Source organism: Crinia signifera, chromosome 5, assembly GCF_055691185.1.
Source record: "Crinia signifera chromosome 5, ASM5569118v1, whole genome shotgun sequence".
Classification (NCBI taxonomy): Eukaryota; Metazoa; Chordata; class Amphibia; order Anura; family Myobatrachidae; genus Crinia; species Crinia signifera.
In genome coordinates this window covers 70,426,782-70,445,263 of record NC_139221.1, presented here as the reverse complement: position 1 = coordinate 70,445,263, position 18,482 = coordinate 70,426,782, and the positions used below count along the sequence as shown (strand labels likewise).

General features: G+C 46.5%; 2 protein-coding genes across 9 annotated transcripts in view; one reads left to right on the top strand and one right to left on the bottom strand.

The window, feature by feature from the left end:
- The window catches only part of SPIDR (scaffold protein involved in DNA repair), a 419,457-nt gene extending 414,404 nt beyond the window's left edge, over positions 1-5,053 (top strand). For all 8 annotated transcript variants that reach the window (XM_083187433.1, XM_083187431.1, XM_083187430.1 and 5 more), the window contains 2 exons: positions 1,753-1,806; positions 4,797-5,053. In XM_083187433.1, coding sequence (XP_083043559.1) covers positions 1,753-1,806; positions 4,797-4,946 — 204 coding nt within the window. In that variant the 3' untranslated portion in view covers positions 4,947-5,053. The remainder of the gene's footprint in view (positions 1-1,752; positions 1,807-4,796) is intronic.
- Positions 5,054-6,811: 1,758 nt separating this feature from the next.
- Positions 6,812-9,018, bottom strand: CEBPD (CCAAT enhancer binding protein delta). The gene has a single exon (XM_083187426.1). It carries the CDS (start codon positions 8,860-8,862, stop codon positions 7,978-7,980), a length of 885 nt encoding a protein of 294 aa, XP_083043552.1. The 5' UTR covers positions 8,863-9,018; the 3' UTR covers positions 6,812-7,977.
- Between the last annotated feature and the right edge of the window lie 9,464 nt (positions 9,019-18,482).

Here is an 18,482-nt window from a genome sequence, read left to right as displayed (position 1 = left end):
GAAAATCACAAATTCTGGTAGGGTATGTAAACTTATGAGCACAACTGTATGTAAAATGTGTGTGTATATATAATATATGTAACTGAATAACCAAGAGCTCTGAAGTTAAGTACATCAATGTGGTATAAAGTACAAAGAGGATACGTCCAAATCATCCACACAAGCAGCACTCGAGAAATAAGGATATCAGGCCATGCATACTAGCCTACTTGCCTACCTGACCCTCTCCATGTGGGAGAAAATGCTCTGTTCCTGGACTTCCCTGGTAATGTATGATTGCCATCACCTGTGGTGAAACTCCTTTCTTATCAATTAACTAGCTCACCACAGGTAAGAAAGGCGTTTCACCACAGGTGATGGCAATCATACATTACCAGGGAAGTCCAGGAACAGAGCATTTCTCCCTTATGGAGAGAGACAGGTCGGCAAGTATGATACTAGCCTTTCCTGGTCTATTTTTTTCCTTTTCTGAGTGCCGCCTGTGTGGTTCGTATATTGGATTCCATGCTGGTAGTGCTGTAATTGAGGAAGACACCGAATTATGAATTTACCAATGCGTGTTTGTAAATAATGCTGCTTTCAGACCGCATAACTGGCTTTGACCCTGTATTTGGAAACGTTTCCAAAAACGGGTCTGCCAGATAAAACCCCTTTCACACCGCAGCACTTAAACGGTATATTACCGTTTAAGTGCCGATTTTTTGACACTGGCAGACCCGTTTTTGGAAACTTTCCAAATACAGGGTCAAAGCCAGTGCAGCCTTCAGCCCTCCCCTCCGTGCAGCTCCCCCCCCCCCCCTCGCGTGTCGACCGAGAGCATGTCGACGCCCCCCCGCGCATGTCGACGCCCCCCGCGCGTGTCGACGCCCCCCCCCCACCCCACCCCGCGTGTCGGCGCCCCCCCCCCCCCCCGTGTCGACTTACCCCGTGCCGGTACCTCCGTTGTGGACTGCAGCTCAGTATGCTCGGAAAGCACTTATGAAAAAAGTGTCTTCCAGAAAATGGCTGCCCCATAGGAAACCCAGTTTAAAAAAACTGTCTTCCGTATGGGGGGCAGCCATTTTCTGAAAGACACTTTTTTCATAAGTGCTTTCCGAGCATACTGAGCTGCAGTGCCGGGAACCACAACGGAGATACCGGCACGGGGTAAGTCGACACGGGGGGGCGCCGACACGCGCGGGGGGGTCGACACGCGGGGGGGCCGTCGACACGCGCGGGGGGGGCGTCGACACACGCGCGGGGGGGGGCTCCAGTGCTGTGAATACTTAATGAGCGCTCATTAAGTATTCACTGTGCTGAATTTAGGACCCAGCTCATTGGCTGGGTCCTAAATACCGTTTCTGAGCCGATTTTTGCGCTAAAATACCGGTTCAGAAACGGGTAGGACCCTGCATTTTAACCGGTTAGAAAAAACGGCATTTTCTAACCGGTTAAGTGGGACTGGACCTTTCAGACCGCACACATTACCGTTTTAAAACGGTAAAAAAACGGCAATTTACCGTTTTAAAAGTGCGGTCTGAAAGGGGCATAATTGGGAAGGCAAATTATAGCATGAGCTTTCTCTAGGATCAGTTTTGTTGTGCACCTCCCCCATGAGGGCTCGCACCTTGTTTCTTCCTAGTGTAAAAATTGGTCGGGGAGCGCCAATTATCTTACTAGCACAGGGCACCAAAAAGTCTAGTTATGGCTCTGAATATATGCAAAGAATATTGACTATTGTTTTGGTTTTATAACATTCTTATATTCCCACAGTTGCAACAAGAAACCATTTCAGCAGTTTTGGGTTCTTGCTCCAGTGAAGACAGGGTAAGTTTTATACAAATAATGACATCTGATCCGATAAGAATTCTTTGTCATCCGCCATTCTGGCCAGACCTGCAGATTGTGTTCCTAGGTGATTACACAAGGTGTAATAAGAACTGAGAGTACAGTTGCCAATCTGTCTATAGTAAATACGCTATAGAGCTCAATTAAATAAACAAGGCAACTTGATTCCTGGGCCACTTTCTTGAGTTTTGTATAAGGGTGCATGGTAACAGATTTCGGTACTTGTTTCCTAGCACGGCCACACCGATTCTAATCGGGGGCATCGCAGGTAAAAAAATCAAATCGGTCGCATCGCATGCGTGCTAAAAAATCGCATGCGATGGTCCCGACGCGATGCCCCCGATTTCCCATAGGGAACAATGTTAAATGCCTCAATTTACCCAAATGAACAGGGAACAATGTGAAATGGTCCAGAAACCCCCCAAAACACCCCAGAACAGTGAAATGGCCCCCCAAAATGAGTTAACGCCACCCCACGATCAACGTGAACCCGAAGCGTGACGAGCGGCGGCGGTACGCGTCCTCCGACCTTTTCATACCCCCACTATCCACGTCGGCATGGAGTTGAGAATAGAATAGTGTGGCGAGCGCAGCGAGCCACCGAGCCCGAAGTGTGGCGAGCCCCGCAAGGGGACGCGGATACCTTCACAGTTATACGCGTCCCCTCGCGGGCTTCACAGGTGTCCGTGGCGACGCGGACACCTGTGAAGCCTGCGAGGGGACGCGTTTACCTGTGAAGGTATCCGCGTCCCCTCGCGGGGCTCGCCACGCTTCGGGCTCGGTGGCTCGCTGCGCTCGCCACACTATTCTATTCTCAACTCCACGCCGACGTGGATAGTGGGGGTATGAAAAGGTCGGAGGACGCGTACCGCCGCCCCTCGCGGGCTCGCTGCGCTCGCCACACTTCGGGTTCACGTTGATCGTGGGGTGGCGTTAACTAATTTTGGGGGGCCATTTCACTGTTTTGGGGGGTTTCTGGACCATTTCACATTGTTCCCTGTTGATTTGAGTAAATTGAGCCATTTAACATTGTTCCCTATGGGAAATCGGGGGCATCGCGTCGGAACCATTTAATGCTTATTTAGCCGCATGCGACGCGACCGACGCGATTTTTTTACTTTTCAATGCATTTCAATGGGAAATCGGGTCCATCGCGTCGGGGGCCATCGCATACCACTATTAAGGGCACAAGATCAATGCGATTGTGGCCGTGCTAGGAAACAAGTACCCAGATTTCCTTCATACTGAAGAGTTCTCTCGTCACCTGTCCAAGGTATTCCCAATCTCGGTCAAGTCTCACTGAAAGTCTTTCAACCCCAATGTTCTTGAATGGCCCAATAAAAGCTCAGACATAATACTATTGGGGTATGGGTGATAGGGTTGACATGCATCAAGTCAACACACCTGAAGGTCGACATGGGCTTAGGTCGACAGATCACTAGGTCGACATGGGCTAAGTTGACAGTCAAAAGGTCGACATGGGGTCTGTCACCTTTTTATATCCCAAATGTGGATATAAACCTACTAAAATCTGTGCGAAACATATGATTTGGGAAAATATTTATATCCAGTAAAACAATGACCCAAAGATGCCATATTGGAGTGGCTAGCATATCCATTCCCCACCAAATTTCTTGGAATGGCCCAGTAAAAGCTCAGACCTTATTCTATTGTGAATATGTGGAATGAGTAGATAATAGCAGTTCTGCAACTGACAGCACTCAACCTATATAACCAAGAAGAATGGGCAGACGTGTAGTGCCCAGAGGAGCAGAACTGGCAGATACCCTATATGCATGTTGTTGTTACTGCAGCCCAGTATTAGAGCAAGGGAGTGACTGCTTATGTAACCAATATTGTCTGCTTATTATTTGCAGTTCCCCACAAAAAAGGCTTTAATGTTCTTTCACATGAATATTTTGTCTTAATTTACGCTTAATAAGTCCATGTTCATTCCAGTGGCGGGCCATACCTTTTGTGGGGAGGGGGCTGCCTCTGACTGCAATGCAGGCACCCCCACCCTTTGCCGCTGCCACCACCGGTCCCTGCAGTGAGTTCCCGGCACCTGTGCTCTTATGACAGGTGCCGGGACTGGCGCATGCGCAGTAGATACCTCTGTACTGCGCATATGGTCAGCTTCTATGGCGCCTGTACTATACAAATGACAGGCACCGGGACCAGTGAGTGCGCAGTACCGATATAGGTACTGCGCATGTGCAAACGGCAAATCCGCACTGCAGCCCGCAGAAAGGTGTCCCGGAGGGACGGAACACCTCCCAATGGGACTGCCAATAGGAAGTCACTGCCAGTCACAGTCTCACAGACTGCATCTGGCTTCACTACAGTGGCGGATTTTACCTGGGGGGTGGGGGAAGGGGGCTGCAGCCCATAGGTAAAAACCGCCACTGGTTGATTCTATAAAAGAGAAGCAAATGAGACAATTGGCAAAGGAACCGAATCCTTTTTATAGCCACCTTACACATATGTGCCCTTTACTAGGCAGACGTGTGCTTCTCATAGACTTGTATATACATACCATTGCATAGTGCAGTGTTTTAGGCCACCCATAAGGCTTAAGTCCCTGTCTAAGCAGAGTAACATTAGTTGTGATAGTATCTTATGACTCATAGTAAATGGAAAAAAGAGAGGTAGGTTAATAGGATAATATTGAACAATGTGCAGATACCTGCGTAACCTTTACTAGCAGTCACCACCATTGACTGATAAGAAGCAACTTGTAATAGTGTCATATTTGCAATGGAATAAAATCACATGGACTTATCAGCACCAGACATTGTATCTCTCAGTTGAGCTCAGGTCTTTAGCTTACCTGTGCTTAACTGTCTGGGTTGTAAAAGAGTAATAATGTAGGAGTGTACTTTGCCACCTGATTTTTATCTAGGTTATTTGCTGCTGGGAACAGAATGTACAGCGCTGTTTGCTGAGCACACATTACCTTTTATCTGCAGCGCTATGAGGTGCGTCCTGTCCTGGGGAAAGAGGTGGGACCTCTGCATTGCTATGTCCAGGCGGTGAACACTCATTTGGAGCTGGAGGAGATCCGTCTTCTACAAGCAGGAACCAGTGTCACTCGAGTGGGTCTGGACTTTGCCATGTAGTTACTAGTTAACTGGGTTCATTTTGGGAACATATTATGAAGAGAATGTACTTGCATGAAAACCTTGTTATACTGTAATTTATTACTTTTATTAAAACGGATTTTGTAAAAAAAAAAAAATATTGTATTATTTTTTTGAAACAGTGCTTTTCTGCTTATGTTACTATTGCCTTCAGCCCTTTAGAGAAGTAAACTGACCTGATTTCTAAGAGTATATAAAGGGAGGGATTATTATCTATTTTAAAGTGATAAAGTGGAGAGGAGTAAAATACATACCAATCGGCTCCTACTGTAATCCATTACCTATTGTAAGCCTATTGTTCTGTATTTTAGGGTAGATGTATGAAGCAATGATAAGGGAGGAGAAGTGATAAAGTACCTGGTACTTTATCACCGGCCAATCAGCTTCTGACTGTCCCTTTTTAAACCTAGCCTGTAACTCAACAGTCAGGAGCTGATTGGCCGGTGATAGTCAAGAGCTGATTGGCCGGTGATAGTCAGGAGCTGATTGGTTGGTGATAAAGTACCAGGCACTTTATCTCTTCTCCTCCCTTATCACTGCTTCATACATTTACCCTTTATCTCCAAACTTTGATTACTCTCCTCCTAGTATTAACATCAACATAAGTTAATGAGAGATCGCCTATATTGTAAGGATTCTGCAGTGATTGGTTATGTTAAACACCATATATAATATAGTTGTAGGTCTGTTTCACGTAAAGAACCTCCAGTTGCACTATGGAGAGTAGCACTCAGAAGTCTATGTATACGGTATTTGTTTTTGAAGATTCTCAGACACGATACTTGAGACCAGCTTTTGCTATGGGAATGTTTATTCCTTATGAACACCAGCCTTGATCAATAAGACCGCTGGAGACAGGCATTGAACAAAAAGCAGTTGTTTATCATTGGCGTGAGCAATAAAAGGGTACCTCAAATGGCATATATCCTTTTATGATGTGAAACCCTTCACTCATTTATCAATGTCACTCTACCTTTTGATATTGTATTAACTTTTTTTGCAGGTTTAGTGACATTTACTGTAGTTCCTATATTTAGTTCCTATCACTGCCCATGAGGTCAGTGATGGGAACTATAATATTGTCAGTGATCACAATAAATAAGAAGTGTGTTAGGCATAGAGCCCAATGGTCCTATAATACCTTTTGTGGCTAGATTAGGTTCCCAGTCCTGAAATTGGTGTTGGTGGAAACAGTGGCATGAATCTCTTAGCTTCTATATTCATGGTTTGACAAAAAAAACCTTTAGAACCGGATTCATTAGCATTGTAACTGGGTTTAAAGGCTGTGGGCAGGATGATCTAAAGTGAAAATGTGGAAAAGATCCCATTATCAGGGTTTTTTACCGCATTTTCGTATGCACTAATGGGGCATGTACCATTGGGCCATCCCACTGCATCCCTCCCCGCATGCCCCACAGTGTCATTTTGCCCATGCCATGGGGGACCCGGAAGTCCAGGGACTGCGCCGCATCGCAAAGGACAGGTTTTATCACAAGAGCTGTCCTTTGCGTTACTAATCGCGTATGTTAGTGCATGTGCAATTAATATGGATGCGGTGGGCGGTAGATATTTAGCATATCCTGCCTTGTGTTTAATTAATAAGGAGCCAATTGGTGATGGCTTTCTCACCAAGCTATGATAAATGCCCCCCACATTCTCCAAAGGCTTGGTTACCCATTACCCAGCATTGTTACACTACAGACAGGAGAGGACACTTATTGTGCTGTAGGATGTACACATATTCCACATTTATGGCAAATACTCACACCCTGACCAATACTAATAGAACTCATTCCATATTAGTTTCCCCAAATGAAGTAGACAATGAGGCATCAAAAGGCAAATACTGGTATTTTGTTTTTTATTATTATTAAAAATGCTGTAAAAATGATCATATAAAAAGTTGAGCATGCTCATTTTCTTTCCCTAATATCTACAATACAAAGTATTTCTCTGAAATCATTTTACAAATGTACCATAGCTGCATCAATACAGGTTATAGAAAACTAAAATTACAAAAATAATTTAAGGAAGGGAAATGTTTAGCTTTGTTTTTATATTTGTCGTGGAGAAGAAAAATACATATATATCTTTATAGTTCTATATTTCCAGGGGTAGCACTAATATTTGGCTACACATTCAAAAAAACGAAACTGAAGACCAGCCCAATTTCTGTTTGGCACTGCCCACATGTGCCTCCCCATACAGTACTTCCAGCTACAGGCTGCTTTGGGCGAGCAAGGCACTAACAGAACATATCAAATGCTTCTGCTATATTGTGAGTGGGCGCTAGCAGGACAACACATGAGAAGCAGAAGGCCAATATCTGGGTTATTCACTTGTAAAGAACTAGTCAAAATAACTAGAAAAGCCAAAGGCACTGGTGAGATGGGTAGTGATTACACAATGGTGTAACACAATATGTCCATTTTGCAGGCATAAGAGGATTTGCATTTCCTTAGCTCTAAAGTGTTTACAAAATTAGCGTTTAGCACTACAGTCCACGCCTCCCACCATGCTTTCTGTGCACATGGATCCCTTATAAAGTGAGGCTGTAGCCTGTGGTGTACAAGGCAGGTCAAGTTGCTTCACATCCATCATGTCATTAATATTAAAAGTGCAGTAGAAGAGGCACATGCTGCACATTTAATGAGAAATGCCTGATAGCAACCCAACTCTTTGGCACTTTACAATCCAACGTGATTGACACATTGAGTGCCAGAGGGAGTGACAGCAAGGCATCAACACCTGTCAACTCTCTGGCACACAATGGGCTGTCAGACACCAGTCCCCTGTGCGTGATATTGGCAGCACAGCTTTATCCTTATTGCACTGAGAATAATAATAATATATTGATAAAAGTCTTATTATAAACTGTGGCTCAGTCTTTTATAGAGGGGGGCTAGCACAGCACTGTCCCAGCAGCAGGCGGGTGGTGCAGGGTGCAGAGGACCCCCCCTTGGTGATGGGCTGAGGTATTGGGTTATTGTCCTAGTCCCGGGACTGCAGGTTACCGGCAGTCTATGCTCCCCAGGCTGGGAAGGAAGGTGCCAGCGGTGGCGGTGGGGGGAAGCTGCTTGAAGAAGTGCCGGAGGTTGGACAAGTCCCGTGTGAGCAGATCGATCCTCTTGTGCAGCTTCTCGTTCTCTGAGGAGAGCTCCAGCAGCTTCTGCTGCATGTCCATGTTACGCTTCTTCGCCTTGTCGCGGCTCTTTCGCACGGCGATGTTGTTGCGCTCCCTGCGCTGGCGATACTCCGGGCTGAAGCGGTCCAAGTTCTTCTTGCCGCTGCGCTCCTTGCCGCAGGAGGTGCCCGCGGTGCTGCTGGAGGGGGACGGGCAGGCGGAGCTGGCGCCGCTGGAGCTGCAGGGCTCCGGGGAGGTGGGCGGGGTGGGCTGCAGGCACATGCTGGTCTGGGCGCAGGTGGCGATCTGACAGGGCAGGGAGGACGAGATGTCGCTGTCACTCCACTCGGGCTCCTGCTTGAGCCTGGCGCTGGCCGGGTGGCACTGCGGGGCCAGCAGCCCGCTGAGGTAGTCCGCCATGCACTCCGCCCGCTGCTGCTGCTCCCCGCCCCCCTTGTGGTTGCTGTTGAACAGGTCCGCGAACAGTTCGTCGTTGCACAGCTCCAGGTTGGGCACCGAGGTCATGGAGTCGATGTACGAGCTGAAGTCAATGGCGCTCTCGTCATCGTAGATGGCCGGGGCCGCGCTGAGCTCGGCCAGGGTGCTGCCGCCCACCGCGGGGGGCTCGCTCTCCTCGCACACCGCCCGCGGCTTGCAGGGCGCCGGGGAGCCGCCGAGTCTCTGCTCGTAGAAGTTGGTGGGTTCCATGCACCAGGCGGCGGCATAGGGAGACACGCAGCGGGGCTCCAGGCTCATGGACAGGGCACTCATGTACGTAGCGGAGCGCTGGCTGCGGGTGTCACCGGGGTGGCGCAGGCTGCTGCTGCTGCTGTGTGTGTGTGGGGTCTGGTTGTTGCCGGGTGCCCGGTGCCTGCTCTCAGTGTCTCAGTGTAGGGATTGCTGCTGTCAGTCAGCTCTGGCAGCCCGGCGTGCTACACCAGCATATATACCGCCCGCTCCCGGCTCCCACCCCTCCCTCCTGACGTCTTATCACCATCATCACAGGAGGGGGAGAGGCGCAGTCAGTCAGTCAGTGACAGTGTGCCGGGCAGCTCCGGGGCTTCACCTACACGCGCATTAACCCGTGCAGCAGCCGGCGTGTGCCCGGTGCCCCCTCAGCTGCTGCTGCTGCTACCACAGTGCCCGCATCTGTCACCCACACACACCGTATGTCCCGCCACTACTGCTAGGGGAACCAACAGCACCTGCATGTACAAAATGGCTATGTATCTGCATTATGTATGTATGTGTGTGTTATGTGTATATCATTTGTGTTCCAGTGAGTGAGGCAGCGTAGTGGCTGTGTTACTGGACGCAGTGGGGTAATGAGAGGCATACTGTAGCTGGGACCTGGCAAGAGGAGTATCAGGGCTCTGGAGCGCAGCCCATAGTCTTTCAGTTCTCTGGAAGTAGGAAAAATAGTTGTTTTTTTTCTTCTATTTTCCAGGGAACTGTATAATTGAGCAGAGTCCCAATTGCAATAAATGACACTGACATCCCCAGCAGTTCCCTCTGTACCTACAGTATATTAACATATTTAAAGGCTGGATTTATAACCATAATCAGTGGAAAAGCGGTGGTTAGGTTGACATGGATTATGTCGACCACTGAAGGCCAACATGGCTTAGGTCGACATGGTTGGAATGCCGACACAAGCATTAGGTCGACAATGGCTAGGTCGACAGCCAAAAGGTTGACATGGGGTTTTTCACTTTTTTTTTGTGGAACCGGCATGTGCTGACAGGCGGTATTTCATGCCCTACCACTAGGGAGAGAGAATAGAATAGTGTGTTGAGCATAGCGATGCACTGTGCCCAAAGCATGGCGAGCGCACACGATACACTTTGACGGTGTCTATGTCGACATTGTCAACCTTAAGGGCAGTATTCAATGAGAAAAAGTCTCTGTGTTTTATGGCGAGTTTGTGCTTTTCTCGCGTTGGACGGAGACTTTTGCTCTCAAAAAGCGAGCAACCCTATTTAATGTGCACTTCTCGCCGTCTTTCTGAGTGATTTTCGCCGTGTCTCTCCGTGTAGCAATTCTCCATCTTTTCATGGAGAAGTGGAATATGAACTTTTACAATAAAAGGTTTATTGTTTTCATTTTGGTGTAAAAAAATCAGGAATTTTAATCTGTGAAAGGGCATGCTATTTTTATTCATGTGCTTATAGCACATGAATATATATTTAATAAAAAAAATATATATATATATTTTTTTTTTTACACAGAGCAGCCAGCAGGGGGCCGGGAGCCGAGCCGCTCATTAGATATTCATATATTCACTGCACCCGATCGTTACATATGCACAATCGGGTGCACTGAATACCCGGCCCCCTGTTGGCTCTCCCGGGGGGTAGCCTGTGCTGCCTGGCTCCCGGGGAGCCCACCTCCCACCACATACGTTCTGGGGCAGGCAGGGAGACTTCCATCTCCCTGCCTGCCGCCATCCTCAGGCTCCCTGCGGCGTCACCTCATACACCGGATTGGCTGATACTCGCCGCGAGGGGCGGCGAGTATCAGTCACATTGAATACTATCTAAAGTGCCGTGGCGGAGAATCTCCAAACATGGAGAATCTCCGCAAAAACACGGCGAGTGCATGGCGAGCGAAAAAACCGCTCGCCATGCACGGAGAATATTTTCATTGAATACTGCCCTTAGTCATGTCAAGCGATTTCATGTGTCAACCTTTAGTGGTCCACCCAATGCATGTCGGCCCAATGACCCATTCCCGATTAGTGTCCAGTACAATTGTCCTTAAATTGCAATCCTTCCATAGAAAATAATAAGGTGGTGATTCCCAGCGCAGATGCTTTCTATAGTGCAGTAATGTCTGCTTCTTATGGTTAACACCATTGATTTTGCCTTTCTATCCATTTTCACAATTATCTCTTAAAATACCCCCTGCACACTGACATTGCTCTGTGCATACAGGATGCGTTCAACATCTCAGCGGCCAGGATGCTAGCGTTCACTATACCAAAACCAGAATCTTTGATGCCAAGGATAAGTTTGCTGGGGAGCACTACCATCTGGTCAGGGAAGGGGGGCATAGGTGTTTGGACTGGGGAGGGGGGGGGGGGGTTTAGGTTTAGGCTGCGGGGGAGGGATAATTATGGTTAAGCACTTAGAAGAGGGGTGCTTGGATTAGGGTCCATAACGTCAAAATGTTATGGTATCTGCATTAGGCAGTATATGGTCTGGTACAACAGGTGAGGGGCATTTCCCCAATTGGGAAACATCTCCCCCGGGGTGGAGAGCCAATATCGTGGCCAATACACTGTGAGAGATGTCTGGAGCCACCAGATAAAATGTCTGTGAGTCTGGCAAGCATTTGATCTGGCCATGTATGCCCAGCATAAGTATTAGGGTCAGGCACCAGGGGGAGGGTAAGACTACTGTGGAAGTGGAGAGGGGTTGGGCTGCAGAGGAGGCCTAGGTCATTAGCAGGGATAAAATAAAGATTGAAATCTTCCAAGATGCCACAGTCGGCTTTCTGACAGTCAGGATACTGACCGTCGGGATTTCAGTACAAACCGACTAAGCTGTAAGGGAGTATCCTATTACTGTACATACAGTATTTTACTGCAAGGTAAAAAATAGGCTTTCTTAGCCTGCTAGTACTTTCAGGCTATACAATTACAACCTGTTTTTACCGTCCGGTAAATGGCCTGTTATCGCGGACACATGTAATCCGGGATAAATTGTGTTAATGGATGGAAAATGGGTTTCCTGGGGCCGCTTAGCAGGGATTCTGCATTACGTGCCAGAGGCTCGCAAAGCAAAATCCCCAGTAAATTCTGGCTTACGGGGCTAATTGAATATCCCTCCGGGGAACATTAGCTGCACTAATGTACAGCAGCTGATAGGATACATTACCGCCCCTAGTCTTATATGAACAATAAATGAATCTTATGCATTGGACCCTCCTGTAATATTCAGGATGTCAGTGTAATTATTAAAGTGGACATTAACGTATTAGTGTACATCATAACCTTCTGATTATGCTCACTTCTACCCGATCTGTGTCACCCCTGTCTGTCTGAACCTCCCCTTTAGAATGTAAGCTCTCATGAGCAGGGCCCTCTGTCCTCATGTGTATAGAATATATATATCTCTGCCACCCAAAAAACGGCTTCATTGTCCTGTCCCCTGATGCAACTCTCCCGACTTACCATGACAGTGTCCTATATTGTCTTGTACTGTACTTCGTTATTTGTTTTTTTTTTGCTCATTTTTGTACTGTTAGGTGCTGCGGAACCCTTGCGGCCCCATATAAATTAACGATAATAATCATAGATCCAATGGACATTGCATTGCTCTCCTACAATCCTCTACAGTATGTATGATTCCTGCGTGATATTATAACCTTCACTTACTACAAGGGCTGAATTATCTCAAAGCACAGCATGTTCCTCTATAGAATGAAAACACGAGCGATAGACGGAACCTAAGAACGTTCTCTTATAGATAGGGGAAATGTTTACCGTATTGCTATCTGGAAATACCAATATAAAGCCTTGATGTTTTATGACAAATTTATATCTCCATCATTAAGATACATAAAGGGGGAAATAGAAAAGTATCTTGACATTTAAACAAAAAGGAATATACAGTGTTTTTAGGCCAATAATTCCAGTGATTATTGTTTGTATTCTGTATTACACGAATAATGGCCTTCCTGGGCATTGAGTGTTGCTGATATTTTTGAGTTCTTAGAACTAGGCCCCGCTGCCATAGATGGGTGACAGAGCAGTTAGTCCATCTATGATTAACTATTGATAATTTCTAGAATGTGTGGAGAAGAGGCTCCATGACTGATAGAGCGAGGAAGCTGTTTACTACGCACTTACCCTATAAATCTCTCCTGGTTAATTCAGCACAGAGCAGTGTTTGCAGGGAGCAAAACGCTTCCAGGTTGTTGGTGCCGGCAAAGTAGTCTTTTTTTTTCTAGCATCGTGTTTATAGTTGCTTGTTGTTAACTGTCCCGCTCTTCAGTTCAAAGTAAAAGTTTTCTGTGCTCAGACTTTAAGTGCAACATAAATGCTAACACAGACTGTAATGCTTTTGAAGTTGGTAGTCTAGATTACTTTGCTTTCTGTGACAGTGATCAAATGTTTGCCGTTATTGGATCTAGGTTACATGACTACCACAAAGAAACATATTTCTCAAATTGTTTAAAGATAATACGTTATTCTTATATACCGCTTTCAGACCGCAAATGCAGGGTCGCACCGGGACTTTGAAACTGTTCAGTCCCGGTGCGACCCTGCATGTGCGGTCTGTTCACATCGCATCAGCGAACCGGCAATATTGTCAGTTTGCTGACGTCATCGGGAGCGGAGGATGAGGCAGCGCTTAGAGCTGGCGCTGCTCCAAGCACTGCCTCCTCCATAGTGTGAATGGGAAACGGGTCGCTCGATCCAATTAACCCGTTCACACCGCAAAGCAACATTGCAACGAACTGGTAAGAACCCTTCTTTTTAACCGGTTCATATTGCCATGTTGCTACCAGTTTGCTGTAACCGGTAACCTCTTTCACATCGCAACAATTACCGGGTCGAACCGGCATGAACCCGATAATTACGTGCAATGTGAAAGGGGTAATAAAGTTAAAACTAAGTCTGGGTACACACTGGGCATTTTGTGGCAATGCCAATATTGTCAACTATATTGGTGGTGCCGCAGAAGACTGATATATCGCTGTTGTATATAGTAAATTATATCGTTTAGTGACCTCACTGCCCTCCATTCCGTACATGTGTTGTTGACTATATAGTCAACATTGAGCTGCATGTAAAGACAACAGGAGGGTTCTTAATGATGTGCTGGAGCATACAAACTAGAAGATATTCTGCGTTATATCGTTAATGATATCTGTATCATGCATATTGTTATCACTATATTGCCCAGTGTGTACCCTGCATAACTGCATAGCACATTTGTCCATTATCCAGTCGGGTGCACAGACTGGTATCATGCACCGGGGTGGCGTACTTCTTTCCCCCTGATCTTCTATAGGCGTGGTACAACCGATCAACACAATAGCTGCATATAACACTAGACTGCAATCCGGTCATGAGCGAAGGGCCCAAACTACCTTGCAAAGCTTCTAAATCAGACCTAGGCCTAATTACCTCACATTATTTATATTGTGTCTCCCAGTATCTTTGTAGTTCTAGTTCCATTGTTTCTTCATCTTGAATGTTTAAAATGAAATAATTAGCAAAAGAGTTTATGTGGGGATATGTATAAGTTGTAGACTATAAAATATAGAATGAACAAACAAATAGAACTGTATTGGTCTGATATAGCCAATCCTCCATACAGGCCTCCAAATAATTAAAGAGCGTTTGTTTTTTCAATGTTAATGGAAGCAGACAGTTTCTCACCAGGGCTACTAGTTTTATTTGGCAGACGACTCCCCCCCTGCTGCCCTTTAATCCACACCAAGAGCCAGCAAGAGAGTCTCCCTCCAGGGGTGTCTGCCTCACTCCTTATCTGGTCTGTATTCCTGTTCTGGTGTCTAGGAACATCTTTCTTTAAACGTTACCAGTGAAATGTCTAATCCTAGTCCTGATACTGGAGACATCTAATACAGCAATACATCACCTAACAAACAGGGTCACAGTTTTTTCTTGCTAAGAAAACTGATCAGTCCACATTGTTTTTTTTGATCACTCAGGTGTGCTGGTGACGGAGCATAAAAATAACGTGTTGCATTATACTGATGATCGCATTGGCAGATAATGTTGTATATGTAGAGTATCACTGAGTATTTGGCCTATCTATCAAGCTTTACTTTTTTTCCTAAAATTTCAGCAGCCTCAGGAAACGGATACTGAGTGCATGCGCAGTGTTGGATTTTAATGAGCTGTGTGTCTGAAATGTGAAAGAAAATGAAAATGTAAACATTGTGACATTGCCACAGTTATTAATAGGCCCATAACCAGTTTTACACTGCTGATTTGACCCGGTTATTGCCAGGTTATCCCAGGTCATGGCTCGGTGTGGAAGGGTCCCTTGAAAAAAAAGATGGGTCCGATGACCTGGCAATACAACCTGGGTACCCACCGGAAATGGACACCTGTCAGGTAGAGGTGATTGGTACAGATCATTTTCACAGTTCATTCATTGTTCTGCACATCAGTGTGCTCTCTTGTAGATCGCAGCTCCAATATAGACATGGGCACCCTAGATCCCCTGTCACCTTCATACATGGGGTAGAAGAGGTATCGGTGCACATAATGGCTCTGATACAGCTTCTCCCATAAAGACCATTCTTGGATCTACCCCTGTGCATCACCGGATGTGTTTGTCAGCCCACTGTGTGCAGTCCTTCTTGCTGAAGTTCTCATAGGACCGTTAGTGGCTTCAGGTGCCTCACTTGTGGCCAGTTGATCTCTGCAGTTGCCTGGTTATTTCACTTTTTGAGCTAATGATGACAATGACCTACCTCAGAGGTCTATGCTAACATCACTTTAGACCAGTGGTTCCCAAACTATGTGCCGTGGCTCCTTCGGGACACTTGCGGGGGTGCTACGGGTTGGTGGTCCTGGACCAAATCAAATTATTTATGATCATTTATTTATAGACAAAACCAGTGCTGGTGGCTGCCAATCATACAATATGTGTACAATCAGAAGCAAATCCTGCCCTTTACCACATAACTGACCCTAAAGTGGCATACTCACGTAGCGATCTGTGCTAAGCAATTTTGCTGGTGTCAAGATCTCCCATGGAGAGCACATACACACGCAGAGATTTGTGCTAAGCAATTTTGCTTAAGCAAAAAAAGGCCGGGTAGTGGTTCAGAATGAGAGATTGCGATCAGTATCTCTCATTCTGTACACACAGACAGATTTGCAGTCATTTGCTAAGCAATTCGACTAGATTGTGACTGCATGCACTGACTTATGATATTTAATCTCTCGGAACATACACACAGAGAGATCTGTGCTTACTTTCTAAGCAATCTAGTCAGATTGCTTAGAAAATAGCACAAATTTGCTCTGTGTGTACACCCCTTTAGAATCACATATACACACAATCTACTTAATGTTATACATTACATACATTATTTATATTTTTTCTACTTTTTACTTTCTGATAAAAATTCTGATACTCTAGGGTGCCGTGACTCAAAAAAGATTGGGAACCCCTGCTTTAGACATTGATGCTTGTGAAACATTAGCAAACTAAACTGTAATGGTCACTGAAGCTCCTGCCAAACACACGCCAACAATTACTCCTCTTTCATGTGACTGATGTCTCGTCTTGCAGCACTGCAAGCCATCAGCATGCTCTCCAGCCTGTCTAGAATTATTTAATCGTGACGTGCTTGACCATGCTGGGCTATATTGTGCTTATTTAACTTGAGCCCCACCTGTCAGGTAGAGGTGATTGGTACAGATCATTTTCACAGGAGTTTCTATTGTTTTGTCTGTGGCCTGTATGTTACAGTACTGTACAGCTAATAATATAGATTATGGGCAATGACTGGGTATTCCCATATTTTAGATTTTGTATTAAAAAAAGAGTGTGTACATTGTTTCTAAAATATGTTTTTACCTATGGGCTGCAGTCCAGTAAAATAACAACTGCAATGAGACAGCTGCTGTCTGTGACGGCACTGGCTTCATTGTGACTTCAGTACCGGCACTCCCGTTGGGAAGTGGTTCCTCCAACAGGGACTGCCAGACCGGCTGTGATTAGAAGAGAGCTGGCTTCCTGTAGGAATCCACTCCCTGCCTGATGATCATCCCTAGATGGCTTATATCACTCCTCCTCTCCTACTACCCCGCAGCCAGTCAGTGTTCCCCAAGGGTCAGTCCTTGGCCCTCTTCTCCCTCTACACCACCTCTCCGGGCACCCTCATCAGCTCCTATGGCTTCCATTACCACCTTTATGCTGATGATACCCTAATCTAGCTCTCCTCCCCCGACCTATCCCCATCACTCCTGTCCAAAGTCTCCGAATGCCTCACGGCCATCTCAGCCTGGATGACCCAACGCTTCCTGAAACTAAACATAGCTAAAACTGAACTTCTAATCTTCCATCCCCCGAACATCCCCTCTTCTCCCACTATCTCCATCAGCATTGGTGAAACCGAGATCACCTCCACCGACCAAACGCGCTGCCTAGGTGTCATCATTGACTCCTCCCTCTTTTTCATCCCCACATTCATGCTCTCTCACAGTCTTGCCGCTTTCACCCCTGCAACATCTCGTGCATCAGACCATTCCTCTCCACTGACTCAACCAAAATTCTCATTCACTCTCTTGAAATCTCCCGCCTTGACTACTGCAACATCCTTCTCTCCAGGCTACCTCTCGCCCGCCTCGACCCTCTCCAATCCATTCTTAACGCTGCTACTAGGCCGCTCCCGCCACTCTACCTCCGCCTCCCCCCTCTGTCTATCTCTTCACTGGCTCCCCATTCCTTTCAGAGTTCTCTTTAAACTCCTCACCACCACCTACAAGGCTCTCTCCTCCTCCAACGCTCCTTACCTCTCTTCACTGATCTCCATCCACACTCCCTCCTGTCCTCTTTGCTTCGACCGCCGCCTGACCTCTCACCTAATCACCTCCTCCCACTCCCGTGTCCAAGACTTCTCTCGTGCTGCCCCCGTGCACTGGAACAACCTTCCGCCACCTATCAGGCTGTCTGATTCCCTTACCTCCTTCAAGCGCTCCCTCAAAACCCACTTCTTCCGACTAGCCTATCCCTCCTCCTCCTAACCTCTTTCGCTCCTCCTATCCTGCCTACCCCTCCATCTGTTCCTACTTATTCTATTGTTTTTCGTTTGTCCACCCACCTCCTTTTAGACTGTTAACTCATGAGTAGGGCCCTTCTTCCTCACCCTACCTCTTTACCTCACCTGTGCTCCTGCCCTGTTCTTCCCTTCCTCTACTTCATCTTTAGTCTCCTCGATAATTTTGACACCTACTTCAGAACTGATGCTGATTTTAGTTCTACCAGCTATACCCCTTTTTATACTGTATTTTATCAACACACCCTGTATGTTACCTTGTAATTTGTTTGCTATGTACGGCGCTGCGTACACTTTGTGGCGCCTTATAAATAAACAAACTACTACTACTTATATGGTGGACTACAGCCGATGCAGTTCTGTCAGTTCTATTGTGCACCTGTTCTACCTGGCAGAAGGGACCAGGTAGCAGGTAACAAACAGCAGGACCAGCGGTAGCCACCCCCCCTCCCCCCTCCCCCCCCTCCACCAGAGAAGGAAGGAGCCGCTGGTGGACACAGTCCCACTAAGATATGTCCGCATCCAGTCATCTACTTTTGATAGCTATGTAATCAGTGAATCTTAACAACAATGAGCACATGCACCTTATTTTGTAATGTTTTGTTAATGTCACTATTCAT

Bases quoted from the DNA above. Each gene is read 5' to 3' on its own strand.
- CEBPD (XM_083187426.1), bottom strand. From the start codon at position 8,862: ATGAGTGCCCTGTCCATGAGCCTGGAGCCCCGCTGCGTGTCTCCCTAT.